Genomic DNA, 23,480 nt, shown 5'->3' with positions numbered 1-23,480 from the left:
TCATGTTGTTCCCTAATTTGTTCAACCATAACACTGAAACTACTTCACTCTTTATGAATTACTCTTCTACAATTTTTATTCAGTTATTGTTGAAGATACTAACATTTAGTATGTTAACATTTAATCTTAACACTGTGAATGTTAACATTAACTAATGCTTAGTAATTATATAGACAAAACTTCAAAACTAAAGACAATACCGAAGATTTCCCAGTTGATGCGCAGGATTAAGAGGAGAAATAAAACCTTGTAAGGCATCCATAAAATCTGGCCGTCTCATTTGTTCAACAAGAAACTTCATCTGTACCTGATAAATAATCACATTCAGGTTTTGAGGACACTAGTTACATGTAAATAAAAGCAAGTATCAGATTTTAGCTTTGGCTTTAAAGCATGGTTTTACACAGTTCCAACATAGCCAACTCTGCTTAGTCACAAATTCCACAACTTGAAACCCTTAACATTAGTTCTGCTGCTTTAAGAGGCACACAATGGCAACACACACAGAATATTATAGCTTCTACGTTAACATACTATCTATTGAACTTAGCATTAATACTTTTCTAGTTAATAAAATTAAACACAGTTCTAAGTAATTCCTGTGACTCAACAGCAACAGTTTTGGTATGTGGACAGCTTATAATACCTTCTGGGTCTCATCTTTTTTTTCCTGCTTGAGAATATCTGTGAGGTTAATTAACTTCTCCATAGCTTCCACCTGCCTGCTCAGATGCTTTAGGTACATTCCACATGCTCGACAATAGGACTCCAGAAGTAAACCAAACCTCTGACTTACAGTTTTATTGTGCATTTCAGACCTACACAGAGAGGAAGAACAGTTATAGCTTAACGACAAGACTACATAGAGCTGCCAAAAATGAAGCTACATCTTTACCATCTTCCTGAGGGCTGCATATGGATCCCTCTTTTCAGGTAAATAATTTGTGTTGACCTCCCAAAACTCATCTCAGTTTGACTGGACTTTACCACTAATTCAGCACAGGGTTTATAAGCTTTTCTCCTTCTTGCTCCATCCTGTCCTCTTCTACCCCTTGGCCTTTATTCAAGAATCCATGCTTCCAGAAACTCTGTAGCAAACCTCAAGCTTTCAACTTAAGTTCCAGATTCCTTTGCTAGGAGCAAAGCTAACCTGTTTCATTTTCTCCTTGTCTCATTTAGCCAATCCCAGGCTGTGGCCCCTCAAGTTTCCTTGTTCTTAGCTACTCTCAGTCTTCATAGAATCATAAAATACATCCCCCCAAACAAGTTAATGTCTTATGCCTGATGTTTACCAAGGAAAGTAGAAAACGGAAAGCACAACAAAGACTCCTTGATTCTATTTCTGTGTCTGATCATACTATCTTAGAATAGCTTTTTTAGGAAAGACCTAGCTACAATCCAGTATGCTGTAGGCCAATTTATGCTCAGCCTTCTCAACACCAGGAATTACAAAAGCCCATGTTATACTTAGTAAAAAACACCACTGAGATATTTTGGTTATCATCAAGCTCTATAAAGATGTTAATAAACCTGTATGAACAGTTATTTTCAAAGCTTTATCTGGCCAAATTAGGTTGCTTTCTTTAGGCCTCAACCATTTGTAAAAATTTTCTAGAAGAAAAACTGGTGGGGGATCTGGCATACAAAATAATGTTCAAACAGCAGAAATCTGTGAAAGTTGTAAACAACTAACAATATGGGAGACTTCCTTAGACTGCCCTGCTTCTAGAACAATCATCACTAGATAAAAAGAAGTATAAGACTAAGTATTATTAGCTAGTTTTTGAAACTGCAAGGGATGACTTAACCAATATATAAATATAAATGATATTTATATTAATATATTTATATATAAATATATAAATATTAATTTATATAATGACTTAACCAATATAAAACAAGCTTTATTTTAAGTGGTAATATTTCCTGTAAAAACCACATTTAGTGTGCCATGCCTTTAGAACAACTAATTGTTTACAGCTAATAGAAATCCCACCACCACTTAACAGGATGTTAAGCTTACTTTAAATGCCAAAAGAAGAAATGTCCTATCCTTTGATTGGTCAGTGCTTTCTTGAGTAAAAATCTCACAAGCTGATTATCTAAATACTGTTCATATTTCAGAACCTAGTTAAGAATAAAGAGAAAAATAAATATCAGCTGCAGTTATTTCTATGAACAATATACAGGTTTAAAGGCAGTTAAATAAAAAGCAATCTATGTTTTATGTTAAATTTTGTAGAATGACTGCTTGGTATTAATACTTGCATGTGTTAGGATTTGAACAATATCTGCTAACAGTGCTTTGGCTGCCTCTATTTCAGGAACATACCATCTGATGCTTCCTTTACTGTTACCAAATATTTTAGCCTCAACTTGCTCAAAATTTTGAGAAGATGCTTCTGCTCATCCTTTCCCCATATGTTAGGACAGCTGAAATAGCTGCCTGTTCCATTTGGTTGAACAGTTTTGCGTCTCTGAAAAATTTTGGCATTTAATATCAACAAGCAAAACCACAGCACTACAGAACATGAAGTATGTTTCATCTCCTCCTCCTAAATAACCTGTAATGCAAACAGATACTTTTGATGACCTCTTTTTCAAATCATTTAACTTTTGATGTGTTTTTAACCCTTATACACAAGACATCAAGTGTACCAAAACATGTTATATACCTGTACTAGCTGGATCAAGTACTGAGACAGTTTGTCATCTGTCAAGTACTTCTCTAGACACCGAACTGCAAAAGCTCGCACCATTGGGTCTGGATAATTACAGTCCAAAAGCTCCATTGCTTGCTCTGGCTTGATTGGAGGCCAATCTTTTACCAAACAGTACATCTGTGGACAAGAAGTCCAAGCACATCACACATTTGCATTGATTAGGAAGAAGTTGTAATACACAGCTGTTAGAAGATATCATCAGACAGACACAAACTGCATCTGAGTAGAAGCTGTTTACTCATCAGTCCTCTCCCAATAAACAATTTGGTATTAGTTGCCAGGTGACTTTGTTATTTTATCCACTATAAAAAGAATGAAAACAAAACCTCACATTTAACTGTAATTAACAAAATAACAACATAACAAGTCAATTATAGCAGCAATTTGATCATCTAAGTTTTCATTCAATGTATCATGCACACAACACATTTCTAACTTCCAGAAGTTTCTTTAAAATAGCATATTTTAAAAGTTTCTTCGATACTCAAAATCAGTTCAGTACTATATGTTACCTGGGCCACTTCATCTCTAGAATTCCATTTAACAGACAAAAGTAATTTGGGCAGAATTTCTGGAGTATTCACACAATAGTGTCTGCAAAAGAAAAAAAGTTGTATGTACAAAACAATTTTTGCTTTGAAAACCATCTATTGTGTTCCCTCAGTCTTGCACCTCTTCTTCCTTTGTCAGCACAATCCGATCAATACCATAAGGTCGTGTCAGGATCCATGCATGAAGGTAATACTGCAGTCATGGAGAAAATGTAAACTAAATTCAACAACTTTTCTCCTTGGACTTACACACCAAGACATACAATGCAGATGCTTACAAGCCTTTTCTAAAACACTAACTCCAACAACACAGAATAAAGGAAGCAAAACCCAAGACACTCATGACAAATTTGTGAATGGGGTGAAGTTTGACTGTGGCAAGGGTGGTTCTTTGGTTTGGTTTTTGTTTTTAAATACCTGTGGCTCCAAAGGAAGTCCTTCTCTTGCTCAGTGATTTCAGACAAAGGATCTCGTGTACATATGGCTCGCAGTTGCTCCTTGTCACTTTCTCTTAATTCATTATCTCTAGCTATTCTGTTACTCTGCAGAGAGAAAGTGGTCCATTAACCTCCACACATTCCCTTGTTGTCAAAAAACATACATGAAGTGAAGCATTTTAACAGTACAGCAACACCTATAGCCTATGTCATGTAAATACTATCCTGTTTCCTTTTGTTATAACTGAGGACTTTTAAATTTAAAAATAGAGAGAGAGATGAAAGACAAGGCCTTTGATTTCTAGAACTGCTTTTAGTCACTACTGGGACAAGAAGAGGTACATTTCAGCTAGATCAGCTGTGTGGTGAAACAGTAGCAGTTGACATCTGATGAACAACATAATGCAGCACAAAATTAAACTGGTCGTTTCTGTCTCCAGTTTGGAGACTGCTGAGAGTTGCTGAAAGGAGTGAAAAGGAATCAAAAACTGAAGCAGCAGAATATGGGAGATGAACCTAGGTAAGTAAGAGGTAGAACACTTTAGGAAAGCCTGAGTGACAGGAAGACTGGAAAACATTATCTAGAATTAGTATAAGATACTCCCCTGAGAACACAGAAGACAGAACTGGCACACACTGAAACTAATTTTACCTAGGACTTCATTTATGGGAACCAGCTTAGACCAATGACAGAGGTATTGAAACTACTGCCGCTTGGTTTTTCACAGCTCATGTGCCAAGTTCAATTATTCTCCTATACTTTCCATTTCTTAGTTAATGTGTTTTCCACAAAGCAACATACAAAATGCAGTTTGAGGTTTTGACTACAGAAAAAATTCCACTGCAAAAAAGAGAAATCATAAGCAGCTTATGTTATTGCCTTTAGTATAAAATACAACTGTAATAAACAAGTTTGACACTTAAGATAAAGCCATCCCCAAAATCCTACAAGAGTTGAACAGCGTTTTTATAGTGAATTCACATTTTTCACACCTGTATTACACCTACTACTACAAAAGAGTAAGATCAACTCTCCCAGGTTTGAATTGTTTAATCTGTAGAACCACAGTATTTGATTTCTTGTTTTGTTCTTTCCCTAGGCAAATTCTAGAAAGTTCTACAGAAAGTTTGGCTTCAGGTCTGAAGATACCACACATTAAAAGATAAAGGGGACAAATACAGTGCTAAGAGAAAATAGTGACATTCAAACTTGTAATTTAATTCATTTAATGAAATATGATTTAGGAAAGGATCAGTAATAAGAGGATTTTAGCAGACAAGGAGAGTTGAAAGCAAAGCAGCATGAATAAGGAGAGAGACCAAAGCAGTGATAGTCAGTTTGTTTCCCTGTCAACTTAGTCAGTGATGTAAATAGGTTGTCTCCATATTTAACCCCTATGACGTCCTCCTATGGTATTTTAAGGATTATCACAAAAAAGACAATAATTTGAGACTTTATTTTACCTCAGATTAATTTTTTTAAAAATTGTAAACTTTAAATTGATCATTACTTCGTCAGTGAATTAAGAGCTTACTCTCCTTACCACTTTATTTTCACCTACAGATGGAACAAAATAACAAGTTGAGGACATAAAGCGCCCAGGCAATGGGTTGTGTTATAGCAAAGGAATGTTATTTACCAAGTAGTCAGCTGTCCTTAAAACGCTTAAGAAACCTGCAGCACTGCTTAGGTGCTCACAATACATATCATAAACAGATACACCACTCTACGATGGACATCTTGCAGAGTATCAAGAAAAATCAAATGCCTACAACCCTTTGTTCAAGATATGTTGAGGTGGGACTGTTATAAATATCACCAGAATTACAAAACATGAAGCTTGCTGACACCTACACATTTTCTGGCACAGCGAAACTTTCCACCCTGAGACTCTTCTTCACACAGACCACAAAGCTCTCTTGGGGAAACCTTCCAGTCTTTGAACCAGCCTCCAGAAGAAAGTGTAAAACATACCAACTAATTTCACAGCCTTGTCTTTAAAACATGTAGCATTTTCAGCTTTACTGCTTTTCTTTTCTTCTCCTTTTAATCATCCAAAATATGCTTTTAAGAGAGCTCCAAACCTCGCCAAAAACTCAACTGTCAACACACATATTTTCTTCATGGAAGAGAGGAGATAAGTACCACACTCAAGTGTATGCCAATCAATTACTTTAGAATTCCCTGCACTTATGGTCATAACTAGCCCATTAAACAGCCAGTAAAGAGTTAAAAGGACCTTTAGGTTATGAAAGAAAGCCTACCTGTAGACACGAAACTGCAACAAAATAGAAGAGTATCATGGAAGGAGAATTACAACTTTTGACAAGTTAAACTAAGTAGTTTAGGCATCTGAATTAGCAATATAAAACCACCAAAAAAACCCTAACAGTTTGCACAGTAGACGGTTTCTTTTTAAAGTGTTCTGGTTGGTCAGTTTACTGGTAATACAGAAATGAGAATATATTACTCACTTTGCTAAACACAAAACAAAAAGTGGATTTCTTCCTTTCACAATAAATCAGGAGGCATGAAAAAGTTTTATCACAAATATACTGAGTAAAATAAACAACACTTTCATATTTTAGAAGCTAATCTTGAAAGGGGAGTTTGTCTTACCAGCCCCGCATAGCTGTAGTTAAACCCCAGTTCACGTGATATAGTCCAATTGGCATGTTCTTCAATCACTGTCATATCTGGAAACTTTACAGGATTGCTAAACCAATCAAATTCCAGCTCCAAACATGGAGTTTCCTATGTAAAGGGAATTTACATTATTTTTTCTGTTGAATTGTAACACAGCACATTTTGAAAAATGCACTCCTAAAGAAGAAAGTGGCATACAAATACTCACCTTATTAGGATTTGATCCAGTAACACCAATAGGATTCAACAAATCCTCCAGCCCATGAGGCACTGCCCAAAGATTCAAAGCCATTTTCCCAGATACAAGAGTATCTGTGTAATCGAACATGTTTATATTTCCCCAGGCCAATGGGCAGTGCTCCTTAAAGAGATTAAAAGATGATTTTTTCAGTGTTATCTATTAATTACTGCAGAGTGAGCCAGAAAAATAACATTTTCACCCCAGAGCAAGCTGTTACAACCCCAGATTCGCTGAAAGCGGGTTGTGGAAGCTGCACTGTATTTTTCTATGAATGACTGTCATGGCAGTCATTTTGCAGAATGGTATCAAAACACTTGCAAACACATGCTAAAAAAGGTCCATTCCAACCCAAACCACTCTATGACTCTGAGTCATAAACCTGGTTGTAGACAATATATAGCACTTATGACACATTCAAACCCAGAATTTAATTATGCTGGTAGCCAGAATTAGATGCCATATGTAGATTCTTAAAAAGGACTATTTAGGATCTTGCATCAAATGCTAAAACAGCACAAGATTTCTTTACTTTAAAAAAAAAAAAAATAAACTCTAAGCTTAAGCATAAATATTGCTTTTTTTAATGAATAGGTAAGGTACTTATGGGTTTAGAAATTTGAATTTAAAAGCACTTGCACCTCAAAAGACAACACAGGATAGACACTATTTACAGCACTGAATGGCTAAGCTTTTTTTCCATGTTACTTAACTTCTGGCTGAAAAAAGTGGTAACCTGAATAAGATACAAGAAAAGAAAAACCCTTATTTCAATCAGATTCGAATCAAAAAATGCACTAAGACTCATTGCGAGGACAGCATTTACCAGACATCTTCCCAAACTTAAGTAACTTTTGTTTGCTAATGTATTAAAGCCATGAAGTATTTTACCTCTTTAGCACCCTTCCGGCCTTTAACAGAACAGATAGAAAGGCAGAGCCGAGCAGCACGTGGAAGATCAGGAATGTACATATCATATGATAGCCATTCATTCCATCTGAGAGATTTAAAAAGCAGAATAAAACTAGGTTAAAGGAGAGCACCGAGACAACTGCAATCAGTGAACAGTTCGACTAAAAAGCATCTGTTATATTCCCACCTAAACTGTGTATGTGCATGAAGAGTACACCTCCTTTCTGAGAAAGGGTCCTCCTACATACATTTGACCATGTCTACCCTTTTTGGGAGTGGAAACTTCCCCGATTAGCCTTCCAGCACCAGCACCGTTTAAAAAGTCATGCTGGATTCAATTCCTGCAAATTGACTAACAAGTTCACTCTCACTCTTGCAAACCTACTGACTGCAACTGTCAGCACAGGTATAACCTGAAGATAATGGATTTGCGTATGTGTAAGGTTTAAATTGTGAAATATTTTTAGTTTCAGGGGAAAAAAAGCAAGTGGGAAAAAAAATGTGGCCTAGCTTTCACAACTCAACTAAAGATGAATTGCTAGAAAATAAAAAGGTAACTGCAAGATGGGAATAACACAAATATAACACAGCAATCAAATACAATATTCCTAACTGACAGTAATAAGAGCACAGATTGGTTCTACAGGAATACACATTTTGTTTTCATGAACTTCTCTAAGCAGGCTTTATCTCTCAATTGGCAGAACTGTGCTTTTGAAGAGGAACTTCTGAATACAGTTTATTTTCCTAAGCGGATTGCTGTGCTGAATTTTCTCAGCTGGAAGAGCCAACCGTTTCCAAGGACAGCATTAATTTTTCAACATGCCTGTAGCTACTTTACAAAGAAATAACTGTCCAAGCTCTTCTCTAAGAACAAAGAAACTGGCAGATAAAACTTTAATTCTTTTTTCTTGTGTGTTCATTTCATTTAATACAGATCTGTGTGATTACATCCATGTTTTCAAGTCACATCCATCACCACATTTCCAGTATTTTCTCTCTAAAACTTACCAGTTGAAGTACAGCTATCTTTGGGGCAACTCAGAGGGAGAGGCTATTTTTCAGCAACTGCGTATATTATCAGGCCTTCTAATTGTAACACTTAATCATATTAATAGAAAATATACAAAAAAATTTATATATTTTGAAACTTTCAAAAACATGAAGTCAGAAGATGCAAGTCAAAAATTACTTCTGAACACATACTTTCCATCTTATCCCAGCAGATGCTGAAATTTCACACCTCCTCATTAGTTAATGTTACAAGCAGAAATTCAATGTCTTTCAGATATCTTTTCTCAATATGTTTATATATGCTCATATAAAGCTTCTATTTTGCATCCTAATGGCACTTTTAAGTTCATGTGATTTATTTTTCCACTTGATGTTCATGATAGGTCAAATCTCCTGAAAATAATCAGCCCAGAGCTGGCAGTGACTTCCATGTTAGCAAATGATACCCATCTCTCCACACTCGGTGGTTCTGCTTTAGTACAGCCTATACATCACATTGCCTCATGCTGAACGTGAAATCTGAACTTGCAACTGGAATACCTGCTATTGATCCGGTCAAAAACAGAGCTCAGCCACCCAGAGCTATGCTGATTTCACAGTATTAATGAGTAATTATATTGCAGATTCAGAGGCAACTGCAAATGCTTGTGTAAAACAGATCTGTTCAGCAAAGAAACTACACTATTATATGCAACAAGACAAAATACTTACGGTTGAATTAAATTAATTCTATTTATAAATACAGGGTTAGGTAAAAACGTTCTGGCAAAACTTAAGGCAGGGAATTCCCAGCAAGGAGTTCCACCTGAATAATGGCTAAATCAAGCCTTTACTCCTTCAGAGCTATCATGATATCCTGGAACTCAGGTTCTCTATAGTCATTCAAGTGCTCAGCTTACCTGGGATTAGAACAAGGCACCCTTTGAGTATTCACATTATCACACAAAGGTTCTCCTCCATGGTAGATACCTGTTCTAACATAGATCTGAAAACAATGTTAATGTTAGTACTATCTTTGAAATGTTACTATAAACCATTTTTTTCACCGCTATCAACTTATAGTACGATTACAACATTATCCACTAATTTCCATCAAGTAAAACACAAAACTGAAAACCAAACAGCCCCAGCACCTTTCAACCTAAATTCATTCCTGCTCTGCAAGGTGTGAAGCATGGTATATATAAGCATACCCTTCTAGAAAAAATGTTTTTGTCTTTTTCCTCAATAATTGCAAAACCAGTCCTTGAAAATACAATAGTAAACTTGAAGTGAGCTCTAAAACCACTCGGAATTTGTTTTCAATTCTTCCTGTGCCAAGCTATAGTCAAAGAAAAAACCAAACAAATTCTGAGAAAGTCAGAGTGCCAAGCTTGTAGTATGACTTCAATGGGACTGAACCTTACTTGCCTTTCCTCCTTGATCTTCCCATACCTCCCTTTTTGAAATCCAAGACAGCAGCACACTATCTAGCATGCCCTCATCAAAACTATTCCTAACTACTGTAATACATTCTTAGACATAATAATTATTTAGAATAGAAGAACAAAACCCATGTTACTTATATCCATTACACTCTCAGCTGAAGTGAGCTATACAAACTGAGTTCTGCTTCCATCAGGTAATATATTTAGCTAAATACTACAACTCATGCTTTTTAAGTAGTACATAAAAGTTTTCAGATGCTAAAAAATGGCTGCGTTTTTGTAGAATTGAATGCTTAACTTTAAATAACAAAGGGGTTTAGCTTTCTAATATGTTAAGGAACTCCTCTTTTCCAGTGTAAACACAGAACAGAGAACTCAGGGAAACAATGAGTGCCTGAAAACCACATACAATGCCATACAGCATTTGCCTTACCTTGTCTATATCCCTGATGTTCACATTTACATAGGTTGCACAGAGGATCCTTATTCTGAGAGCACTGTTTATAGTCCAGAGGGATTTGGCTGTAGCTTCTCCATTCATGTAGGGTGTAGCTGTAGAGATACGTCTGGAATAAGATGGCATTGTAAAGGTGTCCAGTGGTAGCTGGGTATATAGGCTTTCCTTAGCCATCAGCATCAGATTGGGCATGCGACCAAGCATTATACAGCTTCTTATATACTGCAAGAAAACAAAACTAAAATTCAGTATGCTTTCAAGGTGTATGCTCTTGGTAATCTGTACCTAAAAAAATTCAGGAAAATATAGAAGTGTATTTAAAGAGCTTGTAATTGTTCCTGTATGTACACCCTTTAGTGTTTATAGTTCCTTCAGTGGTATACATATGTTGTTGGGTAGGATCACACAGCAGTGCTTCATACAGATTTTGAGAGATAAATAACATCTACAACAGTGGAAGGTTGAACTGGAGATAGAGAACAGAGCTGACAAAATGACAAGTCAGGTTTCTTGTAGTGCTCCTTGGCTCCAGGACAAACAACACAGACTGCTTCCAGATTAGAGCAGTTCCTGGAAGCAGCTGAGCTGCTTTTGCATAGCATGTTGCTTAACTAGTCTGCTGTGCAGACCTAGCACAGGTGACACTGATACTCCTAGTCACAGGCAGAAAGCACAAGACAAATGGCAGACACACTAATTTTGGGTTCGGTTGTGCTTATTACCTTATGCTCAGCACTGATCCTGACAGACTCTAGCTGTAAAACTATGGTGTCCACTCAAGACTGAGAGCCGAGAGCATTTAGTCTAGCAACAGTACCACAAAATACAATGCGTTAAGACAGGTCCAGCCCTGGAGTGTAATTAGGAAGCTCTTTTGTGACACAGTAAAGGCATAGCAGATACTTCTGAAGAAACCACGCTAGATCAAATAGGTTTAGTGTTTGATCTCAAGATGACTGTGCAAAATTATTCATGTATGCCTGCACTTGTTCCACAGCTCCCATAGAACAGAGCTACTTTTCGCGTTACTCAGGATGCCCCAGCCCCCTTCTCTCCTCCACTGCTCTGGAGAGCAGATCAACAACCATTTTACATGAAGGAATGGAAGCTGTTTATTGAAACAATACACTCCTCAAAGAGGAAGCAGCAGCAGTCTGTCAGGAAATCTACAGGGTAACATTGTTGTCTGCTCCAGAGGGCTGCTCAGATGCTCTGCTGTCAGCAGTTCTGCCTTGCAGCACTAACAAAACCCAGTCAATGAAAGACAGCCAGCCACAAGGAAGATTTACAATGGTTTATGTAGTGCTGGAAGTTTATCGCTCCTTTAATAAGATCAAAAAGTTTAAAAAGACATAAGTAACAGGAAAACAAATAGTTTGTTTAAATTTTTCCCACCCCTAAAGGGGGAAGGGACAAGATTCATAGTAGCAACAGTTGCCTCAATTTAACATCTGATTGAGTTTCCTTTTGTATTACACCAACCCCACTCAAGCATAACTCACCTCTTGTCATCAGAAATCTAGGATATTTCTGAAAGTACCTACCACTGATATATCACTAATGTTAGAGGCAAACTACTTCACTCACCGAAGAAAAGTTACACTAGTGATATAAATTCTAGTTCGAATTATCTTTTCTCCTCCCCTCTCTTCTGAAGCACAGACTGCAAATATGCACACTACACACATGCATTAGCCATTCGTTTAAAGACACATACACTTTTACTTCCTATGTTCTGGATTAATGTAATGAAAAAGTAAGCCAGTCATAAAATTGATCACTTCTCTCCCTCAAAAATTTGGATTATTTTAGTGTATTGCAAAATAAATCCATTATGTTACTCACCTTATACTGGCTCAGTGGATATTTTTCTAGCAAGTATTCATCACAGCCACACACTTTTAAAATGTATTTGCCCTGGTACTCCAAGACACAAAGTTTAAGTTGTTCAGATGACAGCAACATACTTCGAGTTTTCTTCCTAATTGCTTCAGCAATAACTTGCTCAGGCACACAGTCATGATTGATTTTTAAGGTGTATTTCTGCTTATCATTGTTTGGTGAGACTATTACCCATATCACCACTATAATTTGCCCTAGAATAAACGTAAAGTAACATTAGGCCTGCTATTTTCAACACAATTTCAAAACAACAACAAAAAAAACACAAATAAAAAACCCCCAAACAAAGAACTCCCACTCCCTGCACCACCACACAGAACTACTTGCAGTACTACTGAAAGAAGATGTAGACAAGATTCACAGCCCAAACCGACAGAGGGTTTGTAAATTTTATGTGGAAATATGCGTGCTCAGTTTATTTTTGACTCTAGTGTAAAACCTTTTACCCCTTGACATTAAGCATATTTTTAAAACCAAATTTATTTATCCTTCAGGAAAGCAGCAGTAACTGTTTCATATTTGAGGACTACAAGATAGCTCAGCAATTCAGCAACATTTAAAATTCCAGATTTCTGAATGTCAAAGAAAAATGCAAAGCCAAAAAAAAAAAAAAATCAGCTGTATCTACCAAGTTATATTTCAAGATTTAGTTATTGCAAAAAAGGTAATTTTAAGTATCTTCCTTAAGACTTCATCTATGAAGAATGTTATTCTGAATAACTTAAGGTGTAATATATTGCTAAATACAGCACATAAAACAGTAAACAGTGATTTACTTCAGTCACCAGGTGTAGTCTGATTTCAGACACCAAAAAAAAAGTTTCTACTGTAAATATTTATCTTACCTTTATCTAGTTTATTGTATATGTGTTTGGGTAGCTCAGGTGAAGACTCAACATTTGGAGGACAGACATATAATGCTCTACTATGTGGTGCGTTGGCATCTCGAAGATCCACTGCTTCTTTACAAACATTAAGAATATTTCTTCTGAAGTCTTGTACTTCGGGATCCTTAACCATGTCAAATTCACAGACAGGCATGCCAATAGCAAAACCTACAGTAGTGAAGAAGCATGAGGAAATAATTGTAACTGATCATTAAAGCTAACGATTCCTTCTATTAGTGACAGAAAAAGAATGCTTTAAGCAAAACACAACCTAAAATATGTGTTAACTACTGGTTTCTACTTGTATAAGTAATTGTTTTATTTCACTCAAGGACTCTGTTCTAAAGTTAAGTGCACTCAGCAGTTACAAAAAAGGTTAAGACAGGTGTACATTCACTGTAGATCCTGGAAGACTTAAATCACCACTCACAGCTAACACTCCTCCTGGAGGAAAAGGACCAGTAATAAGCTTCCTTTGAAGTTAGCACAAAGTCTCCTAAATGTACCAGAGGAGCTCTGATGTCCAATTTTTTCTAAAACCTTGGCAGGATTATTGGTAGCTATCAGGGCCATAACCAACTTTGCTTACAACTGAATGGCAGATATTGAATTTTTCTGATGAATTACACTATTTAAAAGTGCGACAAGCACGTGCAAGAGATACTGAACTCCGCTCTTTGGCATAGAGCACATAATAAGAGTTCATTTCTCTCAGGTCCTCTGTCTTAGATGTAATTCCATTTACTTTAATGAGTTTACTTGCATAAATAATTATTTATGCATGAATGAAAGTTTTCATTTGAAATTGTCCTGTTGCATGATCAGCTAACCAGTGTTCTCCCAAGTCTTGAACAGGTTAAGCTTTACAAAACACTAGTAGTTTTGGTGCAATGGTGCACTCATAACAATTAAATAATTTAACAATTAGGATCATCCCAGAACAAGTATTTCCAGTTGACAAGTCTCTACCACTGCAAAGTACATTTGTTAGCATCTAAAAGAGACTAGGTATGCTTGTATTGCCTGAATTTAGATAAAATTTCTTCTGACATCTTGTACTTCGAGATCCTTAACCATGTCAAGTTCACAGACAGGCATGCCAAGGATTTAGATGACCTAAATGATGAAATATACACTCGTCTCCCTGTGCTTTCTCAATGGATATTGGAGAATTATAAGCTATTCTAGAGATGATTCAAAACATTACAATTTGTCTCCCCTCCACCCCTCCAAACACAGGTGTTTGTTTCCCTCCACTCTCCATGCTCTTTTTCTAGGAAAGGGGGGTCAAACCACCTTATTTCTGAAATTTTACTTTAAGATAGAGCAGTATTAAAACATCTTCTAGAGCAAATGTGATTTAAGATTTGTAATTAAATCCAGAATTCACAGTTCTGTAAACTTCAAAACAAATTAAAACTGAGTTCCCAAACAACAGAACACACTTGGCTCTGTAATAATATGAAATCCTGTTAATAGTAGACTGCAAAAAATTACCCTCTAACCCACATACAACTACAAATATGTACAGAGCAAACATGTGAATCAAACAGAACAGCAAAAAGAAGTTTAAGTCATGGTTTATGAATGATCAACATCTTTGGACACCTGATGCAACACCCGACAGTTACAAAATGCAAACTTTGACAGATAACAGGTAGCAAACACAACCCATTTCAATTCTCTGTTTAACTGGCTTCTCTTCAAAATACAAAATACATTCGCTATGTTTAAATAACGATAATCTCACCTATTTCTCTATTAAGAATCTTTTCTTCTCTGTTACCTACTGGTTCAATGACTTTTAGAAAAGGCTGAAATAGTCGCAGGTCACAAAGTCTCCGTGTTTCATCAAAAAATTCTTCTCTTTCTGCTTCTTGCGTAACACTTACAAAAATGTAAGAAGATTCATCTTGAAGGAGCTGATAGAGAGGGTATTTTCTTGCTTCTTTAAAGAGTTCATGTTTAATAGTTAGTAAGGTAGCCTCACGGAGGCATTCTAGAGTCACTATCATTCCATTTGGGAGAAGACACTCCACCAGGATCCTTGGTGGCATCAAGTGGATGCCCCATAGTTCACCAGATGATGGTCGTGGAGGCATTTTTAAATCTTTAGATAGCTTTGTACTGGAAGTTTTTCAAGCAGTGATTTGTGAGAGCAAACCTAAGTAAAAAACCAAAAATTTAAATATTAAATTTAAAATAAGAACATCACAAGGAATTTCAGCTAAAGTAATTCAAATACCATTTTTAATTACAGATTAATATTCACGGCTATATTTCACATGAACTTTTAAAAACTGATATCTAAGCAATTTGTATTTGATGCAAATATCTACTCAAAACACAACACAATCACATTAGTTTGAAAAAATGCCAATACACCTACAGTCTTAAAAAAAGACAATTTTTTATTACCTGAAGTTTATAATTTATTATTAGAACATATAAATAGCATGAGGAATGAAAATATCTAATATTCAAATTATTATCATAGCAATTTTAAAGCAAATCTCAAACCCAGTTCTTCACATTTTTAATCTGGAAAGAGAAACATTTATCATCATTTGGATGAGATACAAACCATCAGCTCTGCTCTGTTTAGCCAAACCAATTCTTCAATCTTTTTTTTTTTAAAAAAAACTTTTTCTCATCCCAAACCTTTTAAGTATTCAACCACCACTAACATAATAGTTATAAGTATTTACTAAAACCTCTAAATATGATTTTAAGAATCCATGTACACACAAAACATGGCCTTAGCTTATTTTTTAGATCGGTATAAGCCTCTTACACCAGCAACAAACTGTTTTTTCATGAATGAGACAGAAGAACTGAGCTCCATTAATACTTTAGTTGGGCTTGTTTTATTTAGGATCAAATCCCAGTTCTAGTTCCCTCTGGCAGGCGCATGAATGTCTCTGCCAAGGCAAAAGAAAGGAAGGGAACACATGTCTGAACTTCTAGCAGTGCTGCCTTATGCCACTTAAGAACAGGTACAAGAAAAAAAAAAAGTATCTGGACAGAGTAGAGATGTCTTATAGCCCAGTGTCCAAGAACAGATGCTAAAGAAAGAACATAAGAACTAGGCACATGCAGAGACATTTCATCAATAAACTCTTGCAGTCGCTATCTATTTTTAATCTCCTAAACCAGAAGCAATTGAAAGAAATCAGTCAAGAACTACTGAGTTTGTCCAGGAAGTTTTCACACACAAACTGTTAGCATCCTGTGACAAGAGTGAAGAACATTCCATGTTATATTATATCTCCTTTTCTTTGCTCTGAAGCCTGCTACTTTCACCTGATATCCCAGACTTCTCGTAATAAAACAAAGTTCCTGTTCTTTCCATTCATTGCTCGCTCCTAGAGATCTACCAAGTCATCCTCCTTTGCCATAACAGTCCCAGATTTAGTCCTCTGCCCAAAAGTAATTCTGTATTTTTAATCCATGTCACCTTCTCTGTATCTCTTCCACCTTTACCGTATCCTTTTTGCAAGGTAGATGGTGATTAGCCATATTTGCACACCACATTCAAGGTTCAAACTGAACCAGTGACATAATATTTTTATTGCTCTCCTAATAAATTATTTTTCTAACTGTCACTGAGCAGCAAAGCATTTTCACTGAACTACATAACATAGACGTAAGCTTTCATTACAGAATAGTGTTACCACAAAGGCCACCATACATTAAGCAAATCTCTAATAGTGTATTACTTAACACTTAGACCATAATTTGATTACCTTCAGCACATACATTATGAGAGTGGGCAGTATCAACAGACATCTAGAGCAGTCCATTGTCCATTGGGCCTTCTCCATCAACCAAAAGTCCTGAAAACACAGGGCTAGGGCAACTACAAGGCTACTGTTCTAAAGCCATTCTTAGTCACCTTTTAAGTCAAGAACCTTCTTAGGACTGCCCCTCTACCTTAAGTTTCTTTCCTTAGCAGCAGAAAGAATAGAAAAACCCAAACCAACATATCTCTTCTGTTTCAGCAGCTTTCCGAAAGCTCTCACCGTGGAAACAAAATGAATGCTATGCTTGCCTTGTGCTCAGCAATTTTTTAAAATATGTATTATGTATATAAAAATATACATAGAATTCTAAATATATTTCAAATGATATATGTAAAAAAAATAAAACCATGATCCTCATTTCTGCACTTCTACGCCTTGGTACCTATTTTCTGAAAAGTTTTTTTCCAAGTACATCCAGTACCTGCTTTTGCCACACTTCAGATCTTAAAAAGAAGCATTAGAATGAAAATGATGTTTTTGCAAATCCACTGCTTCCTAAGCAACTCTGAGTAGCAATAGGGTTGTCTTTTTTAATCCCTCCTTTGTAGTTGTAGTTTGGGGTTTTAAAAATATCAACAAAAGCACTGAAGTGCCGCTGCAGGTTTAGAAAAATGCTTTTCCACTAACACCTCATGCATATTTAGAAGGGCTTTGCAACTGACTGCTTTTTTTAAGAAGAGCTTAAAGAAGCTATTTTATTTTCCTCATTGTAGTAATAGTCTCAGTAAGCAGATGCTGAAATGGAAAGTTCTGATCACACTCACAGTGCATTTAAAGAGCCAAACTTGGAAAAGCTTAGCAATTACAAAACATTACAAGTGAACCCAAATAACACCATTTAGAGTAACTTGGAGAATTCTGAATTACCAGTAACTACCCTCAGTTTACAGATGAAAAGAAATACACAGAAGGTTAAATAGCATCTTTTTGATCAGGCAAAGCATGAACAAGACTCCCTCTCCATACTAGTGAATCACATGCTTATTTGTTTCTTAATTACAAGCATAGGCAGAAACACATTACTGTTAAGGCATATACCAACATAAAAAAGCCAAAACAAGAACATGCAGTTGTAAGAACTTTTCTATCCACACATAATAACAATGATAATATAGATGGACCACAATCCAATTAAATATTCACAGCACAGACTGAGTTTATTCCAGCAGGCTTTTAAGTTCAGATCCACAATCCTGTTGAGGCTCTCTGAACTGATGGTTTTAAGAGCCTGTCTTCTCCCTGCCCGAGGTGTTTCTCGGGTTAGTTTCTGCTGTTTTACCTGCCTTATCAAGGCCACCATGGAGTCAGATGAACATTGGGGGCTACACAGGGGAGCAAGCATGACTGCAGCAGTGTGGAGCTAGTTCAGCTTCAAAAATTGTGGTTCATTCCATGGATATTTTTTCCTCCCTCCCCACCAATAATTGCTAACAAACTAACAGAGGCAGGACTGGGGGACACACATACACATTAAGTCCTTTTAGACTAGTATGTTTTCAAAATAGATGTCAACCATGACTTTTTTAAAATTTAAAGTGTTAGAAGACAGCTCAATACCATTTCTTTAAAGACTTGCAAACAGTCCAAAAGGGACACCCCAAAGTCTATGCTCTTTTTAGAGCAACTGCACCAAAACAGCAGCTTTTGTTTTAAACTGGGATACAGACATGTGCTGGAACAGGGCACACAGTCATTCTGTGTGCATATTCATTTTACTTGCACATGTAATCACGCCTCCAGGGTTTGGATTTGGAAAGCAGAAATATAAACAGAAACAGTTTTGAAGTATAGTTGGCAGCTTGTGTTTCTGTGTACACTTTCAAATCTGGAAGGCTGCCTGGAATAAATAGAATCAATTATGTTCTTCGACAGTAAAAGGACTGTAATTTTAAGAGAATTCTAGCGAGATGTTATTTAAATGCAGCTAAGGGTACAAGCAAACACTTCAAATGAACACATCACACCTGCAATCTCCAACCTTCCAAAAACACCTTAAACTTTTCCCCCTGCCAAAAGTTTTGGGATACCGCAGATGGTCAGAACGGCCAAACTCAACGACACCAGCCGATTAACTTGTATCCTTTTCAACTCATTACAGCCTTCCTGATTCGTTCAGCACATTCTCCATCACTAACCTTGCTGAGCACCCAGCCTAGAAGTGATCAGATTTTGAAACTGCATTCAAAAATAGTAAATACCCATGGAGGAAGAAAGAAGAAAGTTAAACCACATATACCTTCCAAATAATGATTCCTACTTGCTAATGTATATAATCTATTTTCTTATAGAACAGAAATCAGCTGTAGTCTGATACAGTTGATATAGTCCCTTATTTAGAGTAAGGGATTCCAAGTTTAGAAAACTCAGTTTTGGTAAACTGACAGTTTTATCACCTCACAGCACTGAACTGTGCAGAACTACAGCAGTATGATTAACTCAACTTCAGTCTACTGAATATTTTATTACAAGTTACAGCCTACAATTATTTTCCTAATGCCTTTTTGAAGACATACAAATATTTTAGTTCTGACAAGATTTACATGAGACCATCATAAAGTTTGCTGCTACTTCTTCTGAAAGTCTTCCCCCTTGAGGAATGGAGCTCAGTGGGGGAAATTCAGTAAGAATTGTACTGCAGGAAAGTTAATATTGGTTCCTAACATTAGTACTCAAAGAAGTACTTTCTATGTTCCTAATTTAAGTAACCTAAGCTTGAGACAAATTAACTTGAGTCAAAAACCCACATATATTTTCCCTTAAAGACATCTGAGGCTACATCTGAGGCAGCTGTTTTCAACCACACTTTTACACATAAAAGCCCTGTGCATCTACAGCTCAGCAGGACACCCTGGCAGTATTTTTTTCCACTGTACGTTAACATTTTGCCAGAAGAATCTCAAACAGGAGCGTTACTGATCTAATTTTTATGTCTTGCTAAAAGGAAGGACTGTTACCCATCAGTACAGACAGAATCTACATTACAAAAACAAGCAAACAAGAAATTACTTTTCATGAGTTCTTCTATCAGAAAGCATGGAGAACCCTTCCTTGCTAAGAGAACACTCATTTTTACAGATTATCTGTTTACAGATTAGATTAAGTGAATTGATTTTCACTGTCTAGAGATTACTCACAAACATTATACCAGCTCCACATAGCTATTCAATATTTGGCAATTGAGAGAGAGAGATATAAAACAAAAAACCCTCACAGTTAACTGATAAGGCATTTTTCCCCGTTTTGCAAGTTATCTGTGTGCATGTTCTCCAAACACAGGAGCTCCACCTAACATTAACACATATGTCCTGGAAAACAGGTGAAGATCCATGGTGCAAATCTGTGGGTTCACTCTAGATGGAATTAAAAAATTTTTTTCATCTTAAGAGACTTGTTAAGGTGGTCATCAGCACAAGCACCTACAGTTACTCTTCAGGCTCTGCAAGAAAGCAATTCTTCCATCTATGATGTACCAGCCAGCAAGTATAGAAGGAAGCAAGAAGCATAAGTGTCCTTGTGCTGTAATACTGTATTAATGTATAAAGTATGGGATGTTTATGCAAAGAAGAACACATTTCAATGACCGAGAATGGAATAATTTTGCATTGCTGTAAACATCAGCTAGTGTTTCAAAATCAATTCAAAAGCATAGACTAAACGCTCAATGCAATTTTATCAGTCCATACTTGAAACTGAATTAGTCATTCAGTAAACTACTACACTTTAATTGAAGTCCATTAGTTTTCCAGTCACAAGACAAATCCCGTTACATTGCTTTCATGGACAGGATGTAGCAATGTTTTATAGTAATTTGCAGTATCTTTGCTATCAAAACCTGCTCATTAGGATTTGTGTCTAGATTTGATTTCTTCTCCAGGTAGAATTTTCCTCTAGACTCTTTGCATTGCCTTAAGAAAAAGTCTTCCAGTCATTAAACAATCCAACTATGTTTATAGATTGATTTACTGTGCACTCATGCATAGTTTGTATGATTTGCCCAATCCCCTGTCAAGCTGACAGAAGTATCAACTACAGGTATGTCCCCAAACAAGCTTTTTTTAAACGTCTGTGGAATTCCCAGAACAAAAATTGGAAGGGAATAAAAAAATTCCTGGAACAAGAATAACACTTTTCAGAATGCAAGACATTTCACATTTTCTAAAGATCAAATGTTTTAATCTCCTCTTCAGACACATCAGGCACTCCAAAAACTCACCATGAAGAAAACTGGGCAGAGTTGCCTGTCTAATTTTGCTGCTGTCCAAACCTGCTCCATTAAGACTGCCCCAGACTAGATATTTTCAGTACTGTCCTTTTGTTCTCCCTGCTTGCCAAGCTGGCATTTTTCCAAAACCCAGGAAGACTAGTACAAAGATGTCTGAAACTGTCCTCTATGAAACATTATTACACACAGATTTAAACAGTAGAAATACTGCTTTATTTAGAATAGAAAGCAGGAAACTGTTATATTGCAGTTACGTCTTCTTATTTCTTAGGTATTACTTTCATCATTATTTCACAGAAAGAGGCAAATACGCAGAATTCCTTATCTGATCACAAACAGCAGCTCAAGGGAAACAAACAAACAGAAAGATTTAACACTGTCGAAAACATCTTCCTAACATTTAGCTTCCTTCTGAAACAGGCAAGTATTTCCAAACACTACCAATTTTATTTGTAGTTACCTACTTCTTCGCTGCAAACAACAGTGCTGAATACCTTTGCCTTGTTCTACAGAGCTAAAAAAATCCTCATGTTATTGGTAGCATCTGTAGAATTACAGTACAGCAGAAATACAAGATCATTCTTTCTTGTGCATGTAAAATCTCATTGGAAATTAGTGAAAAGAGACTGTAGTTCAGTTCTCGTATATCAATGAGAACATGGGTTGAATATGTTTCAAAGCTCTTTTCTTTAAAGTTATCTTACATGCAGATTTTTATTTTGTTTCAGAATATAATACTGTTGGATTCTGGTTGTAGCGACTTTCAGATACCATGAATAAAATCAATGGTGAGGTCATCCTGAATAAAACAACCTAACTCACTATAAAGTATTGCCCAAGAGATAATACATATGTATGTTAACTGTTACTGAAAAAATATCAAACAGCTGAAATGAAAACAAGATGAACAGTATAAAAGTATTTATTATTGCTGCAGTCTTCCCCCCACCCTTCAAGAAAACCAAAAGACCTTTGGAAATTCTTACTTTCAAATCCCCTTGCTCACCCTCCCCCATCCATGCAGGCATATTGTTTCTAGCTTCATTCACTATTTGGGAGCCATGAAAACAGGATCACAAGAAAGAAACATTTGCAAGTTGCTGGTGACCTCTACAACTCCCACTATGATTGTGCTTTTTCCCTAGAGATCCCATGACATACCAACAGCAGAATGTCTGTCCTAGAACATTTTCTTCCAGTTAAAGGCAGATTTTTTTCCTCTTTGTTAAACAAAGGAAAGCCTGGAATTAAATCTTCCTTTTTAGTCTGAAATCATTCAGTAATTCCATTTCTAGATTCACCTTAAAGGAAAGGATTTTGTTATTTATACAAAACTAGCAGTCATAAAGCACAACAAAGAATCAGAAAAGCAGCGCATCTTCCCTTTACACTTCGTGTATCTACTTACTCACTATTTCAACCACTACCTTAGTCGGCTATGTAGCAGGAGGAGAATTACTCTCCCATCTGGCACTGTACTGGTTGGAGCTGTTCCTCCAGAGCTAGGTGTGCACTCTGAAGCTCAGTGAGCAGCACTCAAATTCTTTGAAGCTCTTTAAATCAAAAGCCTTAAAGTTCAGCAACAAAATCAGAGCAACATGCCACTTTGTACCAATAGAAGCAAGGTTTTTTCTCTGATTACATATTTTTCTTTAATAGTCTATTTTATGTGGGTGACAAACATTTTTTATGTAAACATCAGAAAGAACACGAAGTAAAAGCACATCATAAACCATATTCTGCTCCTTGCTACAAATACTAAGGGCTTCAACGTTAGTTTTCACACGCAGAAATGTTCTGCTTTCGGAAATTAGTGCAGACCAATGTAAATAAATGATTACTCTAGAACGTCATTCATCAAACTAGACAGGTAATAAATGCTAAGTGTATATATATATAAAAATATAAAACTCCACCTTAAATAATGCTGTTTACTTCTCTTTCCATGTTTCTTCCCATCCTCCCACCTTCCTGGGATATTTGGAACCCAGACAGTAAACAGGATCTTTAAAAACAGGAAGTGCTGGCACACAGACAAGGACAAGGAATAGGAGCAGAGTGAATCCAGGTGTTGTCCACTCTGTCTAGTCTGAATCTTCACCTAACACAAGCAGCTGTGTAGCAGAGCTGTAACTCAAGATACTGGGCCCTTCCTGGTGCTGATCTCCCCCAGGCATGTCACCTTGGCTTTTAGAACTCCCTGCTGCAGCAAGACAAACCACCAGTTGCATTGAAAAAAGAGGAAAGATTTCCTCTCCCG

General features: G+C 36.4%; 1 protein-coding gene across 3 annotated transcripts in view; it reads right to left on the bottom strand.

Moving 5' to 3' along the window:
• Window positions 1–23,480, bottom strand: part of PIK3CA (phosphatidylinositol-4,5-bisphosphate 3-kinase catalytic subunit alpha) — a 36,293-nt gene extending 12,813 nt beyond the window's left edge. For 2 of the 3 annotated variants that reach the window (XR_003399009.1, XM_026854718.1), the window contains exons 1-16: window positions 23,137–23,480; window positions 22,382–22,521; window positions 14,946–15,359; window positions 13,154–13,363; window positions 12,252–12,502; window positions 10,383–10,628; window positions 9,422–9,507; window positions 7,488–7,593; window positions 6,567–6,719; window positions 6,332–6,466; window positions 3,692–3,816; window positions 3,236–3,317; window positions 2,676–2,840; window positions 2,024–2,127; window positions 647–818; window positions 201–307 (exon numbers count right to left, since the gene is read on the bottom strand). Coding sequence is in view for 2 of the 3 variants with exons in the window: in XM_026854718.1 (XP_026710519.1) it covers window positions 201–307; window positions 647–818; window positions 2,024–2,127; window positions 2,676–2,840; window positions 3,236–3,317; window positions 3,692–3,816; window positions 6,332–6,466; window positions 6,567–6,719; window positions 7,488–7,593; window positions 9,422–9,507; window positions 10,383–10,628; window positions 12,252–12,502; window positions 13,154–13,363; window positions 14,946–15,297 (2,294 nt within the window). In the remaining variant the exon portion in view is untranslated. The remainder of the gene's footprint in view (window positions 1–200; window positions 308–646; window positions 819–2,023; window positions 2,128–2,675; window positions 2,841–3,235; window positions 3,318–3,691; window positions 3,817–6,331; window positions 6,467–6,566; window positions 6,720–7,487; window positions 7,594–9,421; window positions 9,508–10,382; window positions 10,629–12,251; window positions 12,503–13,153; window positions 13,364–14,945; window positions 15,360–22,381; window positions 22,522–23,136) is intronic. The other variant, XM_026854719.1, reaches the window with a different exon arrangement.

Source organism: Athene cunicularia (genome assembly GCF_003259725.1).
Source record: "Athene cunicularia isolate RWA chromosome 9 unlocalized genomic scaffold, athCun1 chr9_part1, whole genome shotgun sequence".
Taxonomy (NCBI): domain Eukaryota; kingdom Metazoa; phylum Chordata; class Aves; order Strigiformes; family Strigidae; genus Athene; species Athene cunicularia.
Note: the sequence above shows the minus strand (reverse complement) of the source record. Positions and strands in the feature narration are given on the sequence as shown.